This window comes from Abrus precatorius, unplaced genomic scaffold (genome assembly GCF_003935025.1).
Source record: "Abrus precatorius isolate BTA unplaced genomic scaffold, Abrus_2018 Scaffold7, whole genome shotgun sequence".
NCBI classification, from domain to species: Eukaryota; Viridiplantae; Streptophyta; class Magnoliopsida; order Fabales; family Fabaceae; genus Abrus; species Abrus precatorius.
In genome coordinates this window covers 5,299,470-5,327,314 of record NW_020874417.1, presented here as the reverse complement: position 1 = coordinate 5,327,314, position 27,845 = coordinate 5,299,470, and the positions used below count along the sequence as shown (strand labels likewise).

General features: G+C 29.1%; 5 protein-coding genes across 6 annotated transcripts; 3 read left to right on the top strand and 2 right to left on the bottom strand.

Annotated features, from left to right (window-relative positions):
- Positions 1-1,880: 1,880 nt before the first annotated feature.
- Positions 1,881-4,884, bottom strand: LOC113873051 (peptidyl-prolyl cis-trans isomerase FKBP17-1, chloroplastic). 2 transcript variants are annotated; one of them, XM_027511015.1, is made up of 4 exons: positions 4,465-4,884; positions 3,570-3,692; positions 2,946-3,062; positions 1,881-2,209 (listed from the first exon to the last, which is right to left on the bottom strand). In XM_027511015.1, exons 1-4 carry the CDS (start codon positions 4,756-4,758, stop codon positions 2,087-2,089), a joined length of 657 nt encoding a protein of 218 aa, XP_027366816.1. In that variant the 5' UTR covers positions 4,759-4,884; the 3' UTR covers positions 1,881-2,086. The 2 variants fall into 2 exon arrangements, with proteins under 2 accessions (XP_027366816.1, XP_027366817.1); XM_027511016.1 differs by having other exon boundaries at positions 1,914-2,198; positions 4,465-4,855.
- A 4,479-nt stretch (positions 4,885-9,363) lies between these two features.
- Positions 9,364-10,106, top strand: LOC113873694 (putative phytosulfokines 6). Its single transcript, XM_027511945.1, has 3 exons — positions 9,364-9,463; positions 9,561-9,634; positions 9,968-10,106. Exons 1-3 carry the CDS (start codon positions 9,364-9,366, stop codon positions 10,073-10,075), a joined length of 282 nt encoding a protein of 93 aa, XP_027367746.1. The 3' UTR covers positions 10,076-10,106.
- Positions 10,107-14,907: 4,801 nt separating this feature from the next.
- Positions 14,908-16,921, top strand: LOC113873142 (ribosome production factor 2 homolog). Its single transcript, XM_027511139.1, has 6 exons — positions 14,908-15,105; positions 15,192-15,395; positions 15,648-15,893; positions 15,994-16,236; positions 16,324-16,389; positions 16,527-16,921. The coding sequence occupies exons 1-6, from the start codon at positions 15,037-15,039 to the stop codon at positions 16,641-16,643; spliced, it is 945 nt and encodes a 314-aa protein (XP_027366940.1). The 5' UTR covers positions 14,908-15,036; the 3' UTR covers positions 16,644-16,921.
- Positions 16,922-21,060: 4,139 nt separating this feature from the next.
- On the top strand, positions 21,061-24,644 carry LOC113872392 (dolichyl-diphosphooligosaccharide--protein glycosyltransferase subunit DAD1). The gene is made up of 5 exons (XM_027509914.1): positions 21,061-21,262; positions 21,343-21,390; positions 22,177-22,264; positions 22,473-22,516; positions 22,783-24,644. The coding sequence occupies exons 1-5, from the start codon at positions 21,179-21,181 to the stop codon at positions 22,864-22,866; spliced, it is 348 nt and encodes a 115-aa protein (XP_027365715.1). The 5' UTR covers positions 21,061-21,178; the 3' UTR covers positions 22,867-24,644.
- Positions 24,645-25,398: 754 nt separating this feature from the next.
- LOC113872690 (heat stress transcription factor A-3-like) lies at positions 25,399-27,792 on the bottom strand. The gene is made up of 2 exons (XM_027510439.1): positions 27,456-27,792; positions 25,399-26,729 (listed from the first exon to the last, which is right to left on the bottom strand). The coding sequence occupies exons 1-2, from the start codon at positions 27,759-27,761 to the stop codon at positions 25,617-25,619; spliced, it is 1,419 nt and encodes a 472-aa protein (XP_027366240.1). The 5' UTR covers positions 27,762-27,792; the 3' UTR covers positions 25,399-25,616.
- Positions 27,793-27,845: the final 53 nt, after the last annotated feature.

Sequence of the window (27,845 nt, the reverse complement as noted above, 5' to 3'; positions counted from 1 at the left end):
AAAATATTGTATAATTTTTTAAAAATACTTTAAACAATTTTAAAATAAAATTCTCAAAAAATTGAAAATAATTATGTTAACCAAATATCTCCTTAATGATATTGCTCTCACACAAGGCATATGCATGAGGACTGGAACGTCATTACACACTTTCAATGTTTCTGGAATTTTTTGCTTCAACTTATAATGTCAATCATTGACTTAAAATATATTTAATATATTCAATACTGATGACGGATTAAGACACGCCTAATCAACTTATTAATAATAATCATCAATGCATGCATCAATGGTCAATAATGATGACATGACAACCAAATACACATTCAAGGGGAGATAACAACTATTTGTTCTGTCTAGAACAAGTATATAAAGTATGACCTTCGTTCTTCATTTTTAATATATTAATATCAACATTATACTATATATATATATGCTTTTGTCACTGTAACATGAAAGAAGCATTCGTTAATTATTAGACAAATTACAAATAAATTAAAATAATATGAAGTCGTAATCGTCATTCATCACCATCTGACGCTCTGTTCCATGCCATGATACGAACTTGTAAACTGAATCTGCAATTTAGATTGGTTAATTTTTACGAGCAAAAGTCATCTAAAATAAATTAAATATTTTTTAATTATATTTTTACTTCCTTGCAAAATTTTCATTTTCTAATAACATTTTGGGCGAATTTGATTTTTTAATTTGATATTTTTAAAATGTTGTTATGATTGTTTTATTTTTAGGTCTAACTCCTGTATTTTATAAGACATTATTAACATTATCTTTATCAAGGCCGCGTATTCTTTTTTAAATGCATAGGTTATTTTATTTTAATATAGAAATAATATTTTTTAGTTAACTCGTAGGTTGAGACCAAGCAATCTTAATATTTCACAAATTTTTATAAATATGTTATGTTTATAAATATTCATTGAGGACTTGTTTAAAAAATCTATAAACAAATTATAAAAAATATTATTTTATAATTTGTATAAGTTGTTAAAATAAACTTTTATACATACATACATATATAATTTACTAAAATAAGTTATTTTTAATTTATTTTAATAAAACTTATTATTAAATAAAAAAATAATTAAATAATATTCTCTAGCATAGCCAATTCTATGTAATATTAAAGAATTTGATAATTTGTTGATATTTTATTTGCATAAGATGCCAAGATACCGTTAGAAATGACAGTAGGTTTTTTTTACATATATATAATGATTAAGTTTATTTAGGTGCTATAATATCGATCCTTATATATACATTTAAATAAATATTTTGAAAAAATATATTCCTCTAGACTGTAGCAACTAGCAAATCTAGACTAACATGTTTAATCATTACAAAATTCACATATAGGAAAGTAAGCAATCATTCAACAAAAAGAATTAACAGTCAAATGCAACTTTAACAAATCAAGTTCAATTTATCATGCCAAGGATTTCCTTCCACCCTTCTTCAAAAACCCCATGCCACTCGTATAACAGAAAAAGCATCTCTCGAAACAGCTATGATCACGCATTGCCATGTGAATGGTACGAGTAAAAGTGAAAAGGTTATTGATGTGAATTTGACAAGGGTGGTCGTCATATAAGTCTAAATAACATCTCATTTTCACCAATCAATTTTCCACTTTTCCATTTTCTCCCTTACGAAGTATTACCCAAACAATAATTCAAAATAGGGAGTTTGAGAGACTATGCGGTTCATCTCTTCAAAACTAGATCCGTAAATTACCCATGATTGAAAGGGGCATTGTTTATTTTGAGCAAAAAATCAAAGCAAATTACTAAGCAAACCTCATGATATAACCACATAAACTATAACAGATCAAAACTAATATGATAATGCAAAAATCAAGCAACATGGAAATCAGGATTATTCTTATCATTGGCAGAGATAAAAACTGATCTTAGCATTGCATAATCAAGTTCATGCATGGGGATTCATGAGTAATACCCTGTTATTTACAAACAGGTAAATGCTGGCTCATTTAGACTATTGTAATATTCTCTAGGAAAAAAAAAACTATTTTTGTCTTCTGGATGTTTGATCATATTTGCTGACTTCACAGATGCCAGAGGCTAACCAGTTCAATATCAAATATAAGTGTCCCTAAAGTGGAGCCTTCTCCATTTGCAAGGCGGGTTGGATTAAAAATTGTAGTGAACAGCCTCTGCCTGTCAAAGAACTGGTTTTTGTTTTTGAGGAGAAAGGTTGAAGGAACATGACAAAAATTAGTACTATAAGAACAAAAGAGATAGATAATGTAATAATATCCTATCCATTTGCAAATTTCTCATCACACAAAAAGGGAGAAAGAAAAATGGATCACAACTTCATCCAAAATGAAAAACAGTTAAATGGGCTAACATTTGTTTACTTTGTATATAACTAGTACTAATTACTAAGTACCAACTACCCCTTCATTTAACATTTATAACTTCTCAATGTAAGGAAACATAATCACAAGATATAACATGACATTTTTTACATTCTATAATCTTTTTGTTAGATAAGCTTGATCCTTCTAATATCAGTCCAGTGTCCCTTTATTCTGTTGTTTCTTCTGTGAAAATATTGTAAACAAGCACAAACATACAACCACTGGATATATGTTATTTTTAAATTTCCATCTAATTTGTAATGTTGAAAAAAGTGTGCGTATATCAATAATTATAATCCATGCTGAAGCTGGCTTGGTTTTACAGTTTACAAAGAAAGAGCATTCTTTCTAGATAGTAGATACATAAGAACCTTAGAAAAACAACAATGAAGTGGAATATTAATCAAAGCTTTACCACAAGTTAAGCACAACTTTCTTTCTAGATAGTAGATACATAAGAACTTTTTTAGAACAACAACAATGAAGTGGAAAATTAATCAAAGCTTTACCACGACTCTGAAGCAGAAAAAAGGTTTCTTACATTAGGTGGGATGGGCTCTTGTGATGTGTTTTGATACCCAAGTGATGGAGGTATGATGACTCTACGAATACCACCTACTTTCATTGATCTCACTGCCACGTCAATTCCAGCAATAACCTGAACATAACATTATTCCCATATGATTATCTTTCTTAAAATGACATACAATGAAAGCCTAGGAAATAATTTCATAAAAATATCATATGAAGTTTGACATTCTGACAATCCATCTACGAAAAAACATAAATGGCAGTTTTATAAAACATAAAAGTTTGATTACAAAATTTAGGTTGTAGAAACATTGTTTTTTATAAGAGCAAAATTAGAATGACAGATAAAACTTCAGTCCATAATTTATACAATCAGATCATATCACATTTAAATCTGTCCATATAGGACTAAACAGTGAGAGATATAGATTGCGGTGAGCTAGAGGTAATGGAAGGTACAAATGTTACGACTGAACAATTCTCACAAGTGCGTACAACCAATCAAAAGTTTAATTCATTAAAATGATAATAATTCCATGCTAACATTTGTACTGAAAATATTTTAACATTTTGTACTATTCTAAACTTTTGATTGGCACTTCACTCAAGCAAGAATTGTTGTATCGAGGCTTACCTTGCCAGACCCAAGGACAAAGACAAATGGATTAGGATCACCATTGTCATCTTTGTGGTCATAAGTTGAGTCAAAGCGCCATCCCTGTTTTGCTGCCAGTCTACCATAGTAGTGTATTGCAACCTTAAAAAATAAGAACCTATATTTATAATGATAACCAAGCCATAATGAATAAAATAAAATGAAAAACTTTAGCAGCTACACGTTAAATTATTCTATAAGAGAACCACTACTGATTGATGATCTACCACACTCTTTCAATTATATTTTTATTATTAATTAAAATTGATTAAAAATCACAATAATAATGTGAATTTTATTCCTAATTTAATGATTCACACTTGTAGTTTTATAATTTTTAGTAAATTTCAGCTAATAATTAAAAGTATGTTAGAAAAAATATGTTAAACTCATTCTATACAAGGTTTCGCTAACCGGTGTCTAAAAAGCATTGGTTAAGGAATGGATAAATAATAAATTTCTATTGAAAAATATATTCAAATGTATACAAAATAATGAAAGTGATTTTTTTTTTCAGTAAAATATTTCTATTTTTAATTCTTTAATCATTGTCTAGCACTTGTTAGCATTTTCCTTCTATCAATAGAAGACTTTATAATGTCTTAATAGGGCATAAGTTTTTATATTGCCATTGAATCACGAATTATCATGTCATTAAAATTGGTTAATTTTAATAATTATGACTGTAAAAATCATATCTTATTTATGATACTCACCCGGTTAATAATATAAATATCTTTTCAACTCTACGTTAAAATTAAACTCTAAATATAATCGTACAAGGCTACTAAATCTCGAACTCTATTAACAAAACAAAAAAAAAAAGAAATCCATGGAAGATTGGGGATTGTTATTATTTAAAGGAGAGAAATACCTGGTCCCCATCTGCGGGAACTTCACCGGAGCCATCAAGGAGATCCAAAGCCTTAACTCCACCGGAATTGGGGATAACAAAGAATTCTGATACGGGGAATTTTGAAGAAGGAGAGAGAAAAGAAGAGGAAGAAGGAGGAGGAAGTGAGAAGATGAATGCGGAGAAACTAGTTGAGACGAGAGACAGGGATAAAGGTCTTCTTGTTATTGCTGAACAAGTAGCGAACATGTTGTTGTTACATGGATAGACACGTGTTGCACTTGCAGGGACACAGCATTCTATTATCATCTTCATTTTCCAAGTTGTCGTTAAAACTCCCAAACATGTTCTCTTAACAACAACTTCCGTCGTAGATTACCTTCAATCCTTATGTTCCTTCTCTGCCCCCTTTTTAAGATCAGAAATGCCGTTTTAGTTAAATAAAAAAGAAAAAGCAGCAAAACGTGTGTGTCTTATTTCATTCGATATTTCAGTAACAAAATTATATAATGTTATCTTGTAATGCATAAAAAATTGATAATAAAACATCAGTAACAAATTTACTCAAAATTCAAAAAAACAAAAAATCTGCTGCAAAAGAAGGGGTGTTTAGCCCAAATTTACGAATATACATGAAGCCCAATCATAATGGGTTAAATAAAATGGCCCATGATTAGAAGAAAAACATTGACCAGAGTAAAAGGTCTAATATTTAGTCCTTTACAGTTTTTTAAAGTCAATTATTTTTATTTAAAAATTAAATAAATTTGCTATCTACATTGATTTTCTTCTATCTATGACATTGAAAATATCCGTTTTTGTTTAAATATCTATATGTCTTTACGATGAATTTGGGATATAAAATGATTTTTAAAAAAGCAAAAAATTAATAAAAATTTGAGGGTTGAAATAAAATTCACAATAGTACTAAATAAATTTGTTTAATTTAAAAAATAACTCAAGGAAAAATTGATAGATCGAAATTTAATTATAATCTAAATTAAAGTGAAGAAAAATACAATTAATTTAAAAGAATGGAATACAGCATATCCTCATGAGACAATTTCCGATTCATATGTAAACTTTAAATAAAAAAAAAGAGTGTCAGTTGTATTGCCAATCTCTCTGATTTTAGCATGGCAGCTTTGAGAGAAAATATATATTGAATTCAAATTTATTATCTCATTCGATCAGGCACTTGATCCTTTCACCTCGAGTATTTGGCAAGGTAATTAACACCAGTTCTAGTACTGAAAAAAAAATGAGTATGTTTCCATCGGTCCAGTGACAATCAAGTATATATATGGATAGAATATTAAATTTGTTTAATTCTTAAAATATTATATATAAATTTATTATTATTTTAATTAAAAGTATTAAAGATAATTTGGTATTATATTTTTTTTCTGTGAAGAGATATGTGATCTAACTACCTGTTAATATTATTTTATATCTTAATTTATAATTATTAAAGGGTTTAGTTTTTCTTTCTTAGTGATGTTATATATACATAAAGTAATTATCTTTTTTATGTAATATTCTAATTTTTTATTCTTTTTTTTTTATTTAACACTCATTGTGAGAGTCATTTATGTTTGATTTTGAATACACAAGTTCGAGTGTATTATTGTGTTGATTTAAAAAAGTAAAATCAACAACTAAATTGTACTAAAAGTCTATTAAAATTTTACTTTTAAGATATTAGTTGTAGTTAGGGTACAATTACTTTTCTATTCATTTTCAATAATTTGAAAGCAAAACTCAAACTAATTATGACCATAGATCAATATAAGTACTGTAGTCAAAAGATAATTTGGTAAGAAACACAATTATGTATGAAGTTTATGAAAGGATTAAACCTTTGATATTTTTATTATGCTTGATTGCCATTCTATATAAGTATTTTATGTGTGTATTCTTTTATTTATTAATTTATTAAATTTGAGTTCTATGGAAAAAAAAAACTTGATCAATAATATATTAATCTTGTTGCTAATAAATAAATGACAAAATACAATCAGTTTAATTTCATTATAAACAAACTGTAAAAATAGTTCATGACTTCTTTAAGTTCTCTTTAATTTACTTTAATATGTTTCTTGATATAATTCATTAAAAGAAGTTATTTAAACTTGTCTTGATATATATATTTTTATTATACTTATCATACAATTAACTACTTAAAAAATATTAAATAAGTGCTTGATTAAATTTTGTATCTAAATACATTCTTGATAGCTTTTCTATTTTTGAAAGTTCAGTCATTTTGTAACTTTATATTTTTTTTCGAATTATGTCTATATAAATAATTAATTAAAAAATTAGAATAAAGTGAAACTCGGAGAAATGAAATAATTAGAATAATATAAATAAAATAATCATCAATTATATAAAAGTGCACATTAATAAAGTCGCTATAAAATCTATCAATATTCATTTGTAAACTTGTTATATTGATTGGATTTCAAAATTAATCTATTTCTTTTTTTTAAAATCAAGTTTTAAATTTAAACTTGGTTCAAGCTATCATGCTATGTACGTATTATTATTTATTGAGAAATTTTACTTGCTTTTCATTTTTCTGCTTTTTCTTTTTAACCTTTTCCCTTTATTAGTTTTGGTTCTCACATTCAATTTTTAAAATTTGGATTTACAAAATCAATCCAATCAGACATATTGAACTAAAAAATCATTTAATAATAATTTAATTTTTTAAAATTAATTTCACTTTATCATAGATTAGACCTTCATGACTAGATTTTTTGTTCAGTACTAATTACGATTAAATGCCATGATTAATTACAATCAATTGATCATTTCTACAATTGATGAACATAGAAGAACCATACGTATCATAAACATACAAATATAGAAGATTCTTATCTATTCACATCGAAGATTACTTTTTTGCTATTTTAAAATATCATTTCATTGTTTTTACCCTTTCTTATCAAATTTTAAAAAAATAAAAATATTGTAAGATTGTGTAGTTCTTTAATAAAAGCATGAAATAAAAAGAGCAATGTTTTATTCAATTCACTTTTGCTTTCCACTCCATTTAAGTCTTAAGAAAATGTTAAGTTACTTAACAGTAACGGGGATGAAAGTGAAAAATGAAAAGAAAAAAAATAAAAATCAGAACTCCTATTAACCGTACCTTACATGCATGTTATGCTTTATTATAATGGGCTGTACTCAACTTTACATATATATTTTTTTAATCTGAGATTCGAACGAAAATAATTGGTACCTTAGCTATTGAGTTCATATCTGAATGATTAGAGCCAACAAGGACCCCCATCCCCTCTTTGGTTGTTTATATTATTTGTAAATATTCATTAAAAAAAAAACTAAATAGTTAATGATCAGATGTTATTTTTTTTACTTAAGAATGGTATTTAACATTTGAAGCAGAGAAATTTATATTTCTTTGCTTTTTTATTAAATGCCAGTAATATTTAGCTAATCAGAATTATTGTGAACATAATATTTTTCTCTTACATCTTTTATAGGGCTTAAAAGCTTGATTTCTACATAAACTCACATATTTATAAAAACTTGTAAAATTAAAAATTGATGATATACAATTTTTTTTGGGAAATTAATGTACATTGCTCATGATGCATCTCATCGCAGGTTTCACATGATTTTACAGCCTTATCGATAGATAGGACTAAAGTATAAAGCTTACACTACTTTTACGTGGGAATAAGAATACAACTTTACTAAAGGGAAACACTCCCTAATTGAACACTTAATCAGCGGTCCAGCATGCCATCCATCTACTAAGTTTTGTTTAACTTATTTTATATTTTTCGTACTACTTGTAGTTTGGTCACAAATTTCATATCATTGGGTAGATGCTGTCTGATTCCTGCTAAAGACTTGTTTGGGACACAGAAAATCGAAATGTCATGTATGTTGATCATGAAAAGGATTCAGTGCATAAAGGTTTGCTTTCTTCATATTGCTATAGCACTATTGATACCATAGATATATTTTAAAAAATTATTAATGCTCTCTGATTTGTTTGAAATGTTTATGTGTGTGTTAATTTGTATACAGTGGAGATTAAATTGCTTAAATTACATTACGTTAATTTAAATTTATGGAGATTAAAATTAAATAAAAATTAAAGTTAAATGAAAGTTAAAAGTCAAAATAATATTAACAATACACCATCTAATAAAGTCTTTATTATCAGTTAAAATTTATTATAAATCATAACAAAAAATATATAAATATTTATATGTATTAACAAAATATATTTCTTACACTGCCAAAAATATGAAAAATGAAAAACAATAGGAAAACAGATGTCGGCAGACCATAGATGGAATCATAGTAAAATTTGACGTTCACTAGAAGCGTAATATATATAAGTATGTGTGATCTCATTGTTTTCACACTAGCTAGATTTTTCATTTTTCTATTTTAAAGATCGGATGAAGAAAGAGGGTGTAGAACCGTATGAGTAACTCATCTTTCATTGTTGACCATGTTCACTTTAATTCATTTTGTTTTTTGCTCCGTTTTGGACCACTATGAAAACGACAACCCTTTTTCTTTTGTGTCTTCATACTCAGATAAATTGGAGTTCGGTACATGGAAATGATGCGATGCTCTTATCACATGAAGAATGAAGAGGCTACGTACATCACCAATGTTGGTGCCATTGTTGGGCTTAAGTTAAAGACAAAGATTGTAAATGGGTAGGGCCAATGAAGGTGCTTCCAAGTTGTGGACTATTTGGGTCTCCACGTGACTCAAACCCCCCCTTGGAGCAGCTTTATGCAAAGCTCTATTGGCTCTTTCATTTATTTATTCCATTCTTCCACCTCCTTAGATGCATGTTTGCTAAGTGTTTTTTTTTTTTGCTTTGGTTCCTCTCTTGCGATCTCTCGTTCCCTTAATGAACCAATGAAGCAACAATTTGTTTTGCTTTTATCTATTCTCCTTCTTTCCTTTTTCTTATCTTCTTCACGTTTCCTTGAATTACCGAAAGGTCCAACAAGACAAGGTATAACTACGTGACATGGTATTATGATTTTTATATATTATGATTCTTTTTAATATTTGTCTTTGTTCACCTCTGAGCTTGGAACAACTTGATATAGGTGAGAAGGAAGTGAAGGTCAATGATAACTCCATGGTTCAGTCATCCGCTGAGCTAAAAGTTGACATGGAAGAAGTAAGATTACACATAATAGTGTTTACCCCATCTCTATTTGCATGTTATTTTCTCACATTTAAGGGTGTATCAAAACACAAGTTAAACGTTTATTTAATAAACCTTTCCTACATGAATGTTTATCTTGTAAATTTGACTGTAAATTGTTTTAAAATAAGTTTAAAAAAACTTAGGAAAGCTATAAGTTATTTTTATAAATTTTGGTTTGATTTTTCTAAACGCTCCTTAAAACTAAAATAAAATTGTTTCCCTGATTGGTTTCTTCAGTTTATATGTTGTTTTTTTCTTCTCTCCCTCTCATTCTCCCACCTAAGTGGATGCTATGTCATATAGTTGATGGGATCAGAGGAGTGCTGTGAAAAGGATGAAGAATGCTCTAGCAGGAGGATGATGGCGGAGGCCCACTTGGATTACATCTACACCCAACACCATAAGCCTTGAATTAATTCAACTTTTCAAAGGCAGAGTACTAAGCGTGGATATATATAGAGAGAGACAAGTAAGATAAATCTAAAAATTCTTATATTAAATTTTAATTTTTTATTTAATTTATATTTAACGTGTTATAATTTATTATTTTATTAATCGTTAAATATAAATTAAATAAAAAATTTAAATTAGATATAAGAGTTTATATATATATATAAATAAGAGGTTGTGATCGTGTTCTGTTTTTCCGAATTCGAGTTTTGTGCCTGTCATCAGCTAGGGAAAGGTGTTGATATCACCATCACATAAGGTTTCGAGATATATGTAAACTATGATCAGGTATATTTACAAATGATATTATTAATTTAGCCTTAATCAATCTTTTTATCCCTTAAAAATATATGATTTTTTTAATTTTTTAATTGGGTCCTTTGTAAAATGTTTTTGCTACAAGATGACCATTTCTATTTATTTTTTCATTTAGTTTCTTCAAATAGAGTTTTTTTATTAATACATATACGAATTAAATAAAAATTATAGTACCTAAAAGAATTAAATGAAAAGCTTTGTAATATTTAGAAAGATAAAACCACAAAACCCCTATTTAATAAAAATATATTATAAAATATTTTAAAAAATAGAACTAAAAAAATCAAATAAAAAATTATCATCAAATACATAAATTAATTGATAAAAATTATTATAATTTAACTTATAATGTAAATTCGAGACTTAATAAATGTAATTATATATTAAATATTCAGTTCTCAAATTTCCCACTAAATAAAAGTATTTTCGAAGTTAGCACCGTCATGGCCATGGGACTGTGCTACTTCCAATTTTGTGCTTAAGAACACAGTGAATGAATGTTCAACTAGGTAATAGCTTGTTTAGGCAAATGTGAAACCTCCTTAACCCGTTAACCGTGAATTTATTTCAAGTACAGTATCTCATTAAAACAGAGTTTAGCGTGAGTTTATAAGCATTTCAAACACGCACGATAAGACCATTCATGCGTTGTTTACATGAAATATTGTGCAATTCTGAATCTTATCACCTTCATATAACACGGTTTGGTCCGCAAAATGTAACATTATATGTTAATATACAAAGATAGGGGTTTAAGTAGAACACAATAGTTGATTATTTTCTTTTGTCGTGAGTGATACATAATTAAGACAACTACTTATCGCTCACCAAAAATAAACTGACAAAGAAATTTGTCTCTTAGAACTCATCCAACCCATCTTCCACGATGTTTAATTATTGGACCATGGGAAAATTTTAGCACTCATTCTGTCGCTCATGATCAACGAGTTGATGTTACACCTGATCATACAGTCACCTAGTTTAACGTAATGGGATAAACACTACTCTCTCTCTCGCTCTATATATATATATTTATACATTCTACTAAATATATTTTTTATATTGACTGAAATGTATTATATAAACTTCATTTCTAATTTAACAAACATCACTTATATTTTTATAAATTTTTAAAAAAATTTAGATAATAATTAAAATTATTAAAAAAATATATGGTGCTAATACTCTTTATATAATTGGAGATAAAAAAAAAAAATATGCTGCCAAAGTCGAAAAAGGCCATCCCAATCCTTGAAATAACAAAAAGGTTGTTATCCAAGTACCTACGACAACAAAATTTAGATGGGAAGTGAGTTGGGGTTTATTTTTTTATATGAAAATTTAAAATTATATATATTAAAATATGGTGTTTTTTATAAAAAAAATATATAAAAATAATAACAAACCTTTAAAGTATAAAAAAAATTATTATTAATGATTTTTTAAAATTTTCAAAAATATCATATTTGCGCAAAATAAGTCCAGTTGAATCAAACCAAACGACTGGACAAAAAGTTTAAAGGCAAAAATTAACTTTCCTTAACTTATGCAAAGACAATTTGATCGTTCCTATTTTTAGTATTTTGTAAATGAAGTTTTATTATTGTTGTGAATTTTTTTTATAAGCTTGTTGTGAAATTTAAATTTTGAAATGTAATTTTAGGATAATTTTGTAAGATATCAAATACACACTTAAGCAAGATGGAGACGTAACTGTTAATTAAGAAAATACATCATTGCGACTCTTGATAAAATAAAAACAAAAAGTGTCAATAAATTTTCACATTTTTTAAAATAATAAAATTTATTCTTTAGGCGTTGTCAATATTATTTACTAATTAAAATTATAAATTTAATAAAATAATTATATTTAATTTTATTATAAATTATTAACATAGAACTTAAATTTTAATTAATAAACATATTGAAAAAAAATCTACTTAATTATTCTTTCAAAGATAAGTATACTGCAAGTCAGAATTATTTTCATGTCTTGCTTTTACTTTTATTTTCTGGAACACCCAAAACTTATAATAACAACAAGAACATGCCTGATTAAATTAATAACGGCTAAGGAAAATAACTATACATGAACACTAATTATAATATCCGCGCATTGGATGAATTTACTTTAATTTAAAAAAATTAACTTTAATATATAAAATATGTTAAATGAAATTATTATATATTATAAAATAAAATACTTAAAATTAATAAATTTATATTTAATAATTAAAATAAAAGTATGATCTTATAATTTTATAAGAAATATAAAATTATTATTTTTTTGTTAAACATCAATATTTTATTAAGGATAAATTCAGAGTATAAATAATATTTCAACCCGTTATAACTCTAGAGGGAATTAACAATACATGTTAAAGGATTATCAATTTAATTCATATACATAATAAGGAATTGTCAATCTACATTTAGTTAAATTTTTTCGCACTATAATTGCATTAAGTAGCAATCATCAAACGAATACTATACTACCTTTTGCAGCTCTAAACCGCTGTTTACAGTAACGAAATGATAAATGTAGTAATAAGTAAATTGCATATTATATTTCTTATTACTATCACACTTCTACATCAGCATATCGTTCACATTTTCTCTCGACTTATTATCCTCTATAGTCTCTCACAATTGCTATTGTAAATTTTTCTCTCATAAAAATAATGTCTTTTTTAAGGAAATTTTCACACCTATTGACCAATCTTAAATTGTTCATTATTTATCACTCACGCCTCTTTATAGCTATTGCTGAAAACAGCCTTGAGTATGTTATTTGAAATAATTTTATAAAAATACCCCAATTAGGAAATAGGTTTATACTCACTTACCTTCTGGGGATTTTTTGTCTTCAGAATGAGAATTACAAAATAAGAGAATAAGCTACATTCATATTAAATTCCACAAGTATCTGCATTATTTCATCTCTTACTAAGTCCCAAAATGATTTTACAAATATGAAATTGAATTTGTCGAAATCTAGACTCTTATCGTACTCGACATCTCTTCTACAATAAAAGTCTTCTCTAATTCTTTTTTATGTTCATTCGATATGGATGATATATTAATATTGTTAATTGTTGATCTGTCTCATTCACGAGTAAGAAAGTCGTAAAAAAAGAAAAAGAATATATGATTTTACCTCGTTTATACCTTCAAGCCACTTACCTCCCATCTTCTAGTGTTAGTATCTAATAAATTTAAAAGTTATTATTAATAAAAAAATTGTGATAAATTTAATTTTATCACAATTTTAAAATAGTTTACAATTAATTATTTAAAAATTGTGTATTTAATCATGTTATAAAAATGATTATAATATTATTAAAGTATATATAATATTTATTGAACAAAGATTTTACTATTAAAATGCAATAGATTTTATATATAGATATTGATAGGTATATATAAAAATTAAATTTATTATAATAAAAAAAGAAAAAAGTATGTTGAATTAAAAAAATGTTAACGTTGAATGGTTAAATATAAAAAATTAAAATTATATTACATTTTATATGCAATATAATTATATATTTTAATTTATAGTTAGTTGATATATTATTTGATACTGTAATATAATTAATTATTAATAATTTATTGTGAATAAAGTGTAAATTATAATTTTTATATTACAATAATTTTTTCATATTTTTATTAATTTTGTTATAAAATTTTAAAAATTTAATTTATTTAATTTTTTATTATCTTATACAAATTTTATATTTTTATAAATATTTATTCCTAAATTTATAATTATTTTTTATTCTATTATTTTAAAATTTAAAACTTAATTCTGTAAATTTTATCTTTTAAATTTGTAATAATTCTTATATATTGATTATTGATATTTAATTAAATTTTTTACATTATATAATATAATTATTATTTTAAAACAGGTTTTTTAATTATATATTATATATTATATTTAAAATAAAATATAAGTGCATTACCCAAGTTAGAAAACTAATATATCTAAATTATTAATTAGTAAAAATGTGTCTATTTGATTTAATTTACAAAAGCAATTACTTATTGTATTAAAAAAATTAAAATAAAATAATAACTGTTTTTTCAAAAATTTTAAAATATAAAATCATATTTATTTTTTAAATAATTTAACTAAAATATATTGACAACATATTATTTACATTATTAATTTAATCATGAATTATCGTACTGACAAAAAATAACTAAATTTAGTAATAATTAATTAAAAATAGTATTCGTTGTAAAAAAACGTTTATGTACATTAAAATTAAAATTTTTAATATATATTCTTTAACAATTGTTAAAAAGTTAAAACAAATTATATTATAAATATATTTTAAATAATGCATTGTATTTATAAATATAAAAAATATATTTATAAATACATAATAAAAAACCAAATTATATTTCTTTAAAAGAAATCGAAAAGAGTGGAACATAAAGGTGGCAATTTACTCAATAATAAAGGGAACAGAACAAAACCCCTCTTTCCCTCCTCCACGGATTAGTCAAAACCCTAAAACTCGAAAACTCGAAGGTAGAGAAAAACACACACACTACACTGCTGCAGTATACGCAGTTTGTGTTTTCGTTTCGTTGCGATGTTGGAAATTAAAACCGCTAAGACCCGCAAGGGCAAACGGGAGCTCGAGAAGCGTGCCCCCCGACTCGTTAGTATCCATCCCTTTGTTTCCCCAGAAAATTAACAGTTCAATTTTTTGGGAAATTTTTCTCACCGCTGGTTTCGTTTTCGCAGGTCGAATCGGGGAAGAAGACGTTGATTCTGCACGGCACGAAGACCAGTGGCGTATTGAACGCAGTGCTCACTCAGATTTATCACCTGAAGAAGGACAGCGCCATCAAGTTCAGCCGCAAGAATGAAAATGTTAAGCCCTTCGAAACTGGCGGCGAAACATCTCTCGAGTTCTTCTCTCTCAAAACGGATTGCAGCATCTTTGTGGTAATTACTCATCTACTCTTCGTTGTGCTAGATTACTGAAAAACGAAACATGGATATGGTACCGTTTATTATTGTTCTCTAATCACATTAGGTGTTTTATTGATGATAGCAGTTATTATTGATGGTAAGTAATACAAGGCATTTTTTTTTAATTATAGAGAAAGTGTTTTACTGTGATTACAATTGATATTTGAGAGTCTTAATATGTTTCATTCCAAGCAATGTCTTTAAGGGTTTTGTATTTTTTTGCAGTATGGATCTCACTCGAAGAAGCGACCTGATAACCTTGTTATAGGGAGGACTTATGATCATCATATATATGATTTAGTAGAGGTTGGGGTTGAGAATTTTAAACCCATGGAATCTTTTAGTTATGATAAGAAGTTAGCTCCTAAGGAAGGGTCGAAGCCTTTTATTGTTTTCATTGGAGAAGGGTTTGAGGCCGTGGAAGAGCTAAAGCATTTGAAGGAAGTTTTACTTGATCTTCTTCGTGGTGAGGTGTGTAGCTAGTGCTTCTTGTAGTCTTGCAGTGTGATTTTTGTTGTTGGTTGGGATTATATATTTACATCAACAGAATTGATGCGCTTGAACTGTGCAGGTTGTGGAGAATTTAAATCTTGCTGGAGTGGACCGTGCATACGTGTGTTCTGCTATCTCTCCAAATCGGGTGTTATTTACACACTGTGCATTGCGGCTGAAAAAGTCAGGCACTGTTGTGCCAAGGATGGAATTAGTAGAAGTTGGCCCTTCAATGGATCTGGTTTTTCGTCGGCATCGTTCTCCTAATGAAAGTTTGAGGAAGGAAGCCATGAAAACTACGAGGGAGAAGCCAAAGAAAAAGGTTGGCAACCCTAGATCTCTCTGTTTTATCTGTTAACGTAAAATGAAGATGTATGTCTAAATTGTGTACATGTTCTGTTGCTCACAGGAGAAAAATGTTAAAAAGGATGAATTACAGGGAAAGATTGGAAGTATTTATATTCCAGATCAGAAGGTAAGACTGACTATTTTCATGCATCAACTGTTTGAGTTAGCTTCTTTCACTAAAACTACATGGCCTGTGCATATGTTACTTTCCTTTTTCAGTCCTCTGAAGGATATTTAACCAGTTATAACAATTTGATTGTTTAGATCGGAGAAATGGCTTTACCTAATAAAGCAAAAGGAGTGAAGAGGGAGCGCCGAGAAGCCAAGCGGAAAAATGAGAGCGATGAACATGCGTCAAAACGGAAGAAGGAAGATTCTTAATATATTATAAATTTACACATGCCTATCCCCGGCTTTTGATTATGAAGTGATCCTTGTAGATCAAATTATACTAAACTGCATGTTATTTAGGTTGACATGAATATTCTTGATTTTCCCGTGTGGGGGGTTTTGTCATCATTTTATTTTTAGTATAATTTTTCTTCTTCAAATTTTGCCATATCAAAATGACCTGTATCAACTAGTTCCATGAACCATGAGTCGTAATTTCTGTTAGTAAATTACTTTATGTTCAAAATTTAGATGGATTTCTCCCGTTTCTAATTAGGTAGTGTTATATTATAGCATTTTATTGTTTGCAGCGCCTATCTCCAATTTAACTTATGTTATTTTAAAATTTGGATGTTTTCATACGGACCCAGATACACTGGACCTTAACCCATTCTCCCGCAGTTTTGCATAGTGGAACAGTTTCCCACTTAACGTTCTACTTATATTCTGATTCCTCTGGGGAAACCATATATGTTTTGGATTATATTCAAGGTGTAAGAAAATAGGTTGGAAAAGAAAGGGGGCTGTAGTGAAGTAATGAACGTTTGAATCAATATCACTTTTTAAATCTCCATTCAGGTTTCTTGTATGTTTGTACTAAAAATCATCCACTCTCCTTTCCGTATATATGAGTACCAAGTTTGGAATCGCATATAAATGTTTTAATATCACGTTAATGCAGAAGCTATTAGCCCATACAAAAGCAGATTTTATTATCTGAAGACGTTGTGATTGAAGTGCACTGTCAAAGATGCAACTCAGTAATACCAGTTTCAAGATAATGAAATGCATATAAACATTACCTGAAGTAGGATGTTTAGATTATACAAAGCCAAATACTTGAGAGCTTAATTTGTGTCATATATGTTCGTAGATGACTATCAATTGATTGTTAAAAGTATTCCTGACCAATATGTCTTAAAAGTCATGGCAAAGTAGTTGGTTTGTACAACCAACAAATTATTCCGATAATCTATAAGAAGATAAAAAAAATTGAAATTAAGATAAAAAATTATATATAAAAAATATTAAAATATCCTTTAAGGCTCATTTGGTGCATGAAATAAGAATTGATATTCGTAATTTCAATTCCAATTCTATCGGAATTATAAATTTTTCAGAATCACAATTCTACGTTTGGTATACTCAAAGAATTAAAATATATAATTAAAATTCTAAGTTGAAATCAAATTCTATAGTGTAGGTAAGATCTAAATTTTTAAAAAGTAATTCAATTTTTAATTAATTTTTTTTAAAATAACTTTTTCAAAAATAATGTTAATTAAAAATATAAAATGATTATTAAATAAATTGTTAAAGATGATAACTTAATATTTTTTTTCAAAAATCATAACACGATAAATTTATTTTTTATGTTTAATTTATCATTAAAATTTAATATTATGTTATAAACTATCTTTTTCATAAATTAAATGAAAGTATACGAATAGTTACAAATATAATTTAATTCTCAAAATTAAAAATAGAAATTGAATATAAGTGTTCTTTATAACTTTCGTTTTGAGGTTATGAGCTAAAATAAGTAGAAACAATGCAATTAGAGATGAAAATAGACTAGACTTTGCATAAATAGACTTAACTTATTTAATAATTTTAAAGTTTGAAGCTAACTTATTACTTGTTATAAGCTTTTTATGAAGCCTAACTTGACTTTTTTAAAAGTCTGATTTGGCCTATTAGCCTATTTAAAGGCCTACTTGGTATTGAAATATTTAATAAATCATTAAGCTTCCTTATAAACAGGTTATTAAATTATCTAAATAGATATGTCTTTTAAAAATTATAAGGCTTATATCTAAATGAACTATTAAAAAAAAATTTAATACCTTGAACACGTATAATAAAATTACATATTTTTATTTATCACTTTCAAATCACATATTTAATTTAAATAAGTAAATCACTACACATACAAAAAAATAAAATAAAATGAATATTAATTTATAAATCATTAAACAAATCTAGTAGCATAAAGTCTTACACATTAAATCAACAAACATAATATAATTAAATAAATTTTAGACTTAAAATTTAGCAAATACAACAAATTAAAATATAATTTAAAGGATTAGAGTTTTTAATTTAAGATTTAATTATTTTAAAATTTAATTGATTTAATTATTATTATATTATAATTTTTATATGAAAGTATTTAATATATTATTATAAATTTTAAATAGGCCATCATGACAGGTCTAATAGGTTTTTTCTTAAGCTCAAGTCTAGCCTATTAATTAAATAGGCTAGATTGTAGGCTCTTCTTAAACGGCCTGACTTATTTTTATCCCTAATTACAATAGATTTTTCCACGCTTACATGGAAAATAAGTAATTTTTTATAACAATTTTTATCAGTCTCATGGTATAATTACCTCAAAAATATACTTTTTACTGTGTCTTTAACACTCTCTTGCATCTAGCACTATTTTTTTCTTTTTTGTTTCTTTTGTACTCTCAATAGTTCTTGAATTAATTTCAAATATTTACTGAGATCTAACAATTTAAAAAAATTATTAAACAATTTATTATACAATTAATATAAATAATATATTTTGCGGCAAGTGTAAAATATGTAAAATAGCAATATAATATAATTTGCAATATAAAATAGCAATACAATATTGTAAGATAAACATATTAAACATGTAACAAATATAAAAAAAGAAGACTTAAAAGAAAAATAGGAAAAACAAGAGGAAGAGAAATAAAAAAAATCTCTTTTATTAATAATTAATGTAAAACGAGAAAGAAGAGAATAAAAAAAAAATAATACAGTAAAAGAAGTAGCATTAATAAGTAACGTAAATATGGAGTTAATTAAAAAATTTAATATTTCTATTGCAAGAATTATAAATATTTATAAACATCTAAATATTTTTATAGAATTTATAGCCAGATAATTAAAAAAAATAGAGTTTTGTTTTGTAAAGTAATAAAAAAAAATATTAAATCAACTGAACAAGCATATATAAAAAGTGTGCAAGTACAAATTATATAACCGATTGATGGAAAAGAAATTGCCCGTATCAAAATGAAGAATTGCACTTTCAATTTCTCTCGTTACAATTCATGAAAGCATGCTTGTTAGATCTTCACTTTTGGCAACATTTTTGGGTTTTGATATGTTTAATTTTCTAAGAGATTCCAAAACATTTGAGCAAGTCAAAACAAAAATCTAATATTGCCTTTGACATCTTTAACGGGATCAAATTAGGAGTACCAGGATTGTAGTTTTTTTTGTCATAAAAAAACTAACAGAATCATTTATAGAACATGGTCCTTTTATTTTTCCCAATATGAACCGATGTGACATGAGCTATGGGAACAAAAGCAAGAAAGAAGAGATCAAAACATGGTTAAGGATTATTACTTTAACATTCAACACTGCCATCAACTTTATTCACAGCATATATGGGCAAAACCAAAGCCAAAATACTCCGAATCTCATCGTTAAAAAAAAAAAAATACAAAAAAGAACAAAAAAGGCAAAACCCATGTCTTGCTGTGTCTGCAGGTATAACACTCCAAAGTCAACTTATGATTTCCTGCTGCCTTATACTAGTGTGGGAAAATTATTAGATATTCTGAGACAATATGATATCGGTCACTCATATTGTATCATATGTTAATTTTATAATTTATGAAAAAAATGCATACGTGTCACCCACATAAGTGATTGAGACCATATAATCTTAGACCAAAAAAAATTTCTCCTTTTTTGTGGTTCTAAATTGTGCAGAGAAAAATCTCTTTTTTAAACTTCTTTCACAATGTTAGAAGGCTGAAACACGAGACACAAAATCACTAAAAAAACTAACATAAGTGAAAAATAGAGTTCAACTTATCTACCTAATCCAAAATGCCAAATTCACATTGCCTTAATTTCAACTGAATAAACACAAATAGGAGTGAATCACTAAATTTGTCCCTAATATTTACCAAACACTTCAAGTTCATCCTTATCATAATAAAAATTAGTTATGAGTACAAAGACATCATTCAAGTTCATTATTGATATCAACTTATCTCCATTTTTTTTTAACAAGTACGTATGATACATTAACGTTCACGAAAGAAATTGATAATTGATGTTTCAATTTTACCACCAAAATGTTTGGCAATTAGATGAAATCAATTGAGATCAACGTTGGAATAGAACTTTGTTTTAGATATAGTTATACAAGAAGAATTAAAGTTACTTTTTAAAAAATTCAATAAAGTAATTAGTGTTTTTTTTGTCCAAAAACAATAACTAAGGTTAAGAAAAGAGTTTTGGGCATCTATTTGCCTCTCCAAGTTTATATAGCCTCTGGGCCTCTTGCCTTTTGGGCTTTTATATACTTTAGATCCTACCAAAAAAAATTGTTGCTGATGTGTTGAAGACTTGAAGACCAGTTAAAGATCTTGACAAAAGCAAAATAGAAGACGAGTTGAAGCTGAAAAGGGTGTAGAACGGAATAGAGGAAAAGAGGGTTTGTAAATTGGGAAATTAAGATCTGACAGAGAATGGGTCGATCTAGCAGCAAGGATGCCCATGACCTCTTCCGTGCACTTTGGTCTGCATATTCTGCAACCCCAACAAATCTCAAGGTCCCTTCTCTCTTTCATTCCTTCTCTTTTTCTCCAAATTTCTTCTCTTTTTCTTAACCCCACTTTTACTCTTCTTTCAGATCATTGATATCTACGTCGTTTACGCTGTCTTCACCGCTCTCATTCAGGTATTTTCGCTGCATTTCTCTTTTTACCTCTAAATTGCATATTCTAATGTCAATTTTCAGTTAGTTACCAACCCTTTGTTTGTTTCAATGGATTGTTTATCGATTGTACAAGTGCAATGGTCTGGATTTGAGCTTTATGCTGTTATTGGGCATGTTATCTTGATATTTGGAAACAACTAGTGTTTTCAAGGGAAAACCCTTGAATTCAGAACTCAGAAAATCTGATGTCTCTAAAACCCTATACTCTCTATTGATTTTTGGGAAGTATTGTTTTATTGGAACTGTTTTTGTGATTTCTATTTGGTTATTTCTTGATCTGCTTAATGGTAGAATGAGGTTGGGAATTTGGTTACCTTTGACCTGTGTTTACTGAATATAGAAGCAGAATTTGATTGCCTATAGGAATACAAGATCTCAAATGTGTTGTTGTCACAAAATTTTCATATTTTGTAACCTTTTAGATGAGGATTGCCTTTGTTTTGGTCTCGTGTGTGCAGCTTAGAGGATGGACTAAAACCCCCCACTAAAACAGATTGATATAAGCCAGTTCTTGCCTTAGCTATTCTAGCACAGCTGTTTAGTGATAGAAACAGAGTTAGAATCAAGGAAGTGCCTCCAGAAATTTGTAATATTGTTTATTGAATATTCTTTCAGTTTCTAGTTTAATGATCTCCTTGTTCAAAGTTAAAATAAAAATGTACGAGCGAATTTTTTTCTTAAGGTTCTTGGTTGCTGAGACACGTGTGTTAAAGTTTCTTGCTTTTGCTGATACTTTTTAATGAACAGGTAGTTTACATGGCTTTGGTGGGATCATTTCCTTTTAACTCTTTCCTGTCGGGAGTGCTTTCTTGTGTAGGAACTGCAGTTCTGGCTGGTAAGTATGCAAAGGTCAATTACATTTTGCAGGCAAACTAGTTATGCATATTTATATACTCATATGAATATATATCAGTACACTATGAGACTTCTAAGCCTTCTAGATTTATATGCATGGTATGAGACATCTAAACCTGATAGGTAGTTAAGCATAAATCTTGTTCTTGTCTTTCTTATCATTGTTATCCTCCTTCATTTTGGACCAGTTTGTCTCCGGATCCAAGTGAATAAAGAGAATAAGGAATTCAAGGTAAAATTCTTTTCTCATCTCTTTTTTTATCTTTGATTTGATTTATGAAATTGAAACCTGCAATTAACCCATGTGAGTTGCAGCCGATAATATATTTAGTTTTGCATTTTTTGTTTTATTCTCATGTTATTTCAACAATCTAGCAAGATTTAGTTTCAAACTTAGATCACTGCATTTATACCCTGACAAAACAAAGCAAGAAGGAAATGAATTTACAAGTTATCTGTATATTGGTTTCTCACTTTTGACTTTCCATCCTGCTGCAGGATCTTGCACCCGAGCGTGCTTTTGCAGATTTTGTTCTCTGCAATCTGGTGCTTCATTTGGTGATCATGAACTTCCTTGGTTAAATTGGGTTTGTGCGGCTTTTGTTTTTCCAATTTGTATCCTTGGATAATAAAATGGATAATAGTATTATAACTGGAGTTTTGCAATAGTATTTATAGACAGTCATGTTGATTTTGCCCCTTCCCCCCTCCTCGTTTTGGGTCCGTGTTTTGAACATAGAGATGCTAGATATTTACTTTGTCAACTTTTAAGCCTCATATGGATGATTAATCACCCAAGGCTTTCACATGGATATCTGAATATGATTCCCCCAAAGCTCGTAAAAATTACAAGATGTAGTCTTATTTTGAAAAGAAAAAAAGTTATGATCTCATAATACTGCTTGTTTGCCCAGGTCTTGATCACAAGAAATTTAAAATTTTAGTTCAAATTTCTGACGTGACAGAAGACCTAGGAGTAAAAGATTCCAAAGGGGGAGAATAGGCGGGTATGGTAATGTGTTGTGGTTGATTCCATGCTGATGCCTCCAAAAGAGTAACAAAGAGCTGTTTGTAGGCTGTAGCATATGGCATGGCATGAATACCAATGAAAATGAAAACAAGTCTCATGTGGGTGTACTGCCCGCCCGCGTGGCCATGAATCAGTATCTATGATATATTTACTTTTTTTCAACAAAATGCATGTAATTATTTCTATCCTTTATCAGTTCATCCTTCCTTGCCCTAACTTATTGCGTCTCCAACATATCATTTATTGATTCAACCATTGGCTTCTCCACCTTCTGTTTCTTCCCCAAAGCTGAACCTTCTTGCTATGGAGTCTCTATGACGAAGAGGACGTCATGAAAAGAATGTGTAGTTAAGGAATTAATAAATTATCAAAAAATACTTCGATGTGTGTGCATTTAAAATTATGGTGAGAATATATCAATACTTATGCTAAATTAGTTGATTGCTCTTTTAACTTTTGCTCAGTTCTCATGATTAAGGCATGTTTCTTTAACACCGCTAAAAAAATTAGGATTTGGGAGTTGAACCCGGACGAGCATCACTTGTAATATATGAAAACGTGAAATGTATTGAGGACATGTATTCTAAACGCGGCACAACTAATACCTAACTACTTACCCTCTACCGAAGATTTGACACGTTACAAGGCAAAGAGACTTGCCATCAACAACATATAGCAGTGATGATTACAGAGACGGAAATTACAAAAGAAAGCGCCTTCTATCAACAAATGTCAAGAAATATTGGGAAGAGGGAACGAACCAAAAGCCTAAAGTTAGAAACAGAATCTCCAGACGGATACCAACGGAAGATTTCATTCAACAAGTTCTCGTGTCCCAGATCTTGAACTAGATTATTACATTTCTAGTATCTTCTATAGGTGACTTGACCAACTTGAGACTTTTCTTGAGAAAAATCCATTATGTACCCCATAAACTAATACTCATCGGTGATTTTATATGAATTTTGCGCCTTTACCTTTTGCTCCTTAAATTCTTGGTAAGAACGTATCTGAGCTTTCAATTTATCCTGATTTTTTTTTTTTTGCCAAGAAATCAAGTTTCTAACGAAACATATTGATTTTAACATTAAAAGTTCTATTTGGGTAATTTTCGAATGTTAGTGTGCATGATTGAGAGAATCATACATTTTTAATTTTTCCAATAAGTAAAATTGATTAGTCTTAAGTGTATTTTTAATCCTTCCATTTTAGTAATTTTTTTGTTTTTATCCTAAAGTATTTTTGTTTATATTTTTATTAATTTTCTATTTTAGTCCCTATCGTTGATGTAATCTAACAACAAATTGATGCATAGCTTCTTAATAGAAACTGAAAAAAAAAATAAAAAAATTGTTGAAATAAAAAATAAAAAGGTTTAAGGGGACTAAAATTAAATATTTACTAAAAATCCAAATATATTTAAACTTTTATTATATGAATTTGTTTGTTAGGGTGGTGAAACTAAATCAGTCGCCGCAAAAATTCTTATTGCCATTAGATTTGTCGCGCAATCCATGCCACAAATAATGTGTGCCATTAATTTTTGTCTCGCAATTCATATTATATTGGTCAAAATGATATCCAAACAAGTACTATAAAATTTCTAACAGGCATACATCTACTAATAAAAAATGACTCTATCATATTTTTTTTAAAAAAAAGTCTTCCAAATGCTTTTATAATTTCATTATCGTTTTTTAACATAAATTACTTCAAATCATTTCTATCAACATCAATATTATAAAAAACTCAGCTAAACAGACTCCTTATAATCGTGTGTAGAATATTAGTACAATAAAACAAATAAGAGTATAATGATAAACAGAGGAAGCATAAACAAACAACCTCTTACATAAAACATACGCGTAGAGAAGGGAAAAAAAAGAGAGATTAGCCAATTAATTTAAACAGCACAGCTTACCACTTACATCAGCAATTGAGGATTATTTGCAACAGAGGGCATTTCAGAGAAAAACAAGTTCAAAACAGTTGTTTAATGATACTTACCTTGTTTGGTACAGACCTGTGAATGTTTACTTAAATCATTCATCAGGCGAAAGGAAAAATATAATTTACATGAATGGAAGTTGCCAATAATTACACGATTACAATTTACAAAGAAAAATATGGACAATCATTGAATTAATCCAAAAGAATAAAAAAATTGGGAAGTGAAGTGAACAAACAATGAAAGCAGGTGAATGAATACTGTTTATAAATTAAATTATGCATAATATAACCCCTAGGAACCACAAACATAGCAAGTACCCAAGGGCAACAAGTGGAGGAGCAGATGAAGCCCCTATGGATCAACATTCTTAGGCCTATCATCTTTTGGTTGACCAGCTTGACCATCTGTTTCACCAAGAGAAGGTTCATCAGCTGGCCATGCATCAATACCCCAACTTCCTGAGCCAATATCCCACATGTCTGACTCACACATATCACTTGTGACTCCAAATTCTGGAGCTTCATAATTGATAGGATTGCACCACATCTCATTCCCAGAGCATGAAGCAGCACCACTAACATTGAAGCCAGGGTTCCATATATCTTCTTGATTGACAATGCCTTCAGTTCCAAGGGCAGAAAACTCAAGAAAGCCTTTTTCCTTAGTCAAAACCTCAGGGAAGGAAGCAAAATATTCTGAAGGAATTTCAAGATTTGGGCTCACAACACTTTTCCCTCTGAAAAGGGTGTCTTCAGGTCCAAGGCTAGATGATACTTCTCCAATGATTTCTGGAGACGACATGATCCCGTGCACTGCAGCAAAATCATCTGATACAATGTTCTCAATCTCAGCAGTAAAATCTTCTGCCCCTACACTCATTTCTCCTGCCAAACCCTGTGAAAGGTAGTTAGGGGACTGCTCAATGGAAACTGGACTTGGTTCTTGAGTTTCAGAAGACATGGCTATATTTCTCCAATCAGGTTGGTACCTCACTATCTGCCCATCATTGGAAGTTTCAGCTGTTCCTGTTTCATGTTGTTGCTGCTTGACAAACTTTCTTATCACTCTTGGAGAATCTATTTCTCTCGGATCCTTCTTATGCTTAAGGCGCGCTAAAAAGGCTGGGTTTTGGAACAACTTAGCCAAGAAAGAAACCATTTGTTTCTGCCTTTGTTCTGCAGATTGGAGCCTTTGATTCACTTCTCCTGCATGGTGAACCGTTTTTCGCTGTTGTTGCTGCAAATCAACCACCTCTTGCATTAACATACTTCTCTCCTTCCTAAGCTTTTCTATCTCAACCTCAACTCCAGACTTCCCAGCATCAGTAGAAAATCCAATGTAGCTTCCAACCTGCTGGGATTGAGTTGACCTGCGCCGTTGGATGTTCTTCAGTAAGTGCTTCTTCCCTCTCTGAAAAGCTTCATTAAAAAACTCCCACTTGTCGGCGTCAATCTTGCGGAATCCCTGGAGACAAAGACCAAGTTACCTGAGAATGAATGGAGCATAAAAACAAGGCCCCAAGGCAAGGACAACGAGGAGGAAAAGGGGAAGAAATATTAGCAAAGCAAAACAAGATATGGTTTAGGTACCCCAATTAGTTCTATGGGAGAATGCAATCAATGAATCCAAAACAAACTTTTTCACAGACACAAGTAAAAGTCAAGATGACACAAACACCACTCAGAACCCTGAGTACTACCTGGGGAAGATGAAATCCCTTCTATTGGAGGGGGGAATATTCCTCCTGTTGCCAGTTCCAGTAGTAGTAGTCTCTCATGTCTCAACCCTAACTACAAGCAATCAACAAACACCTGAACCATATTCTTATTACTCAACTACATTAGTAATAGGCCTAACAAAAAAAAAAAAAAAAAAAAAAAAAAAAAAACAGGACACAAACAATACACCTAAAGATATCAAATTAGCAATTACAATATGATGATTCAACTAAGTATACACCAGCAAAATGCCTCAAATTTTCAAACACTCCCATTAGATACATCAAATTGTTCAATCAAAATACAGACATTAACAAACCCGCTCTCCACCAAACTAAATTACAAAAACATCCAACCAAAAAAAAAAAAAACCCTTACATATGTACAGACCCAAAAAATACACAAATAAAGTTACATAAAGATGAAAGGAGCCATGAAGGGCAGCGTGAAAGCAAAGCAAAGCAATACCCACATAAGTATTAAGCTGGCGAACGAAGCTGGAGAAATTGTTGTGCTTGAAATGGCGAGGCAAAACGAGTCTCGAAAACTCAAGAGGGTCCCACACCACGAAGCTCCCACCATTGGAGCCCCACGAGATAATCGGATCGAGAAACGGGTCATCCACCAAGTCGAAAGTCTTGGTCAGAAACGGCGGAACAGGGCTCATTTGCAAAATCTCCAGTGGCTGCGGCGCCATTGACGACCCTTCAAGCTCCGTGGGAGCGGAATCATTGAAGGGTGATGAGAGTTTGGGAGAGTTATCATCGTTTGGGTTCATTGTGAGAAACAAAGGTTTGGATTTTGGAGGGTAAGAGGATGGGGTAAGGTAGTGGAAGCTGTGAGAATTGTGATATTAAAAGGG

What these genes read in the sequence shown, in the direction of transcription:
- LOC113873051 (XM_027511015.1), bottom strand. Translation starts at nt 4,758, where the DNA reads ATGAAGATGATAATAGAATGCTGTGTCCCTGCAAGTGCAACACGTGTC. An exon ending in TTCCCGCAGATGGGGACCAG is followed by an intron (nt 3,693 to 4,464) that starts GTATTTCTCTCC and finishes TTATTTTTTAAG; the next exon opens with GTTGCAATACACTACTATGG. An exon ending in TTGTCCTTGGGTCTGGCAAG is followed by an intron (nt 3,063 to 3,569) that starts GTAAGCCTCGAT and finishes TGTTATGTTCAG; the next exon opens with GTTATTGCTGGAATTGACGT.
- LOC113873694 (XM_027511945.1), top strand. Translation starts at nt 9,364, where the DNA reads ATGAAGCAACAATTTGTTTTGCTTTTATCTATTCTCCTTCTTTCCTTT. An exon ending in GAAAGGTCCAACAAGACAAG is followed by an intron (nt 9,464 to 9,560) that starts GTATAACTACGT and finishes AACTTGATATAG; the next exon opens with GTGAGAAGGAAGTGAAGGTC. An exon ending in TAAAAGTTGACATGGAAGAA is followed by an intron (nt 9,635 to 9,967) that starts GTAAGATTACAC and finishes TATGTCATATAG; the next exon opens with TTGATGGGATCAGAGGAGTG.
- LOC113873142 (XM_027511139.1), top strand. Translation starts at nt 15,037, where the DNA reads ATGTTGGAAATTAAAACCGCTAAGACCCGCAAGGGCAAACGGGAGCTC. An exon ending in TTGATCTTCTTCGTGGTGAG is followed by an intron (nt 15,894 to 15,993) that starts GTGTGTAGCTAG and finishes TGAACTGTGCAG; the next exon opens with GTTGTGGAGAATTTAAATCT. An exon ending in GGGAGAAGCCAAAGAAAAAG is followed by an intron (nt 16,237 to 16,323) that starts GTTGGCAACCCT and finishes TGTTGCTCACAG; the next exon opens with GAGAAAAATGTTAAAAAGGA.
- LOC113872392 (XM_027509914.1), top strand. Translation starts at nt 21,179, where the DNA reads ATGGGTCGATCTAGCAGCAAGGATGCCCATGACCTCTTCCGTGCACTT. An exon ending in TCTTCACCGCTCTCATTCAG is followed by an intron (nt 21,391 to 22,176) that starts GTATTTTCGCTG and finishes TTTAATGAACAG; the next exon opens with GTAGTTTACATGGCTTTGGT. An exon ending in AGGAACTGCAGTTCTGGCTG is followed by an intron (nt 22,265 to 22,472) that starts GTAAGTATGCAA and finishes ATTTTGGACCAG; the next exon opens with TTTGTCTCCGGATCCAAGTG.
- LOC113872690 (XM_027510439.1), bottom strand. Translation starts at nt 27,761, where the DNA reads ATGAACCCAAACGATGATAACTCTCCCAAACTCTCATCACCCTTCAAT. An exon ending in TTCGCCAGCTTAATACTTAT is followed by an intron (nt 26,730 to 27,455) that starts GTGGGTATTGCT and finishes CTTTGTCTCCAG; the next exon opens with GGATTCCGCAAGATTGACGC.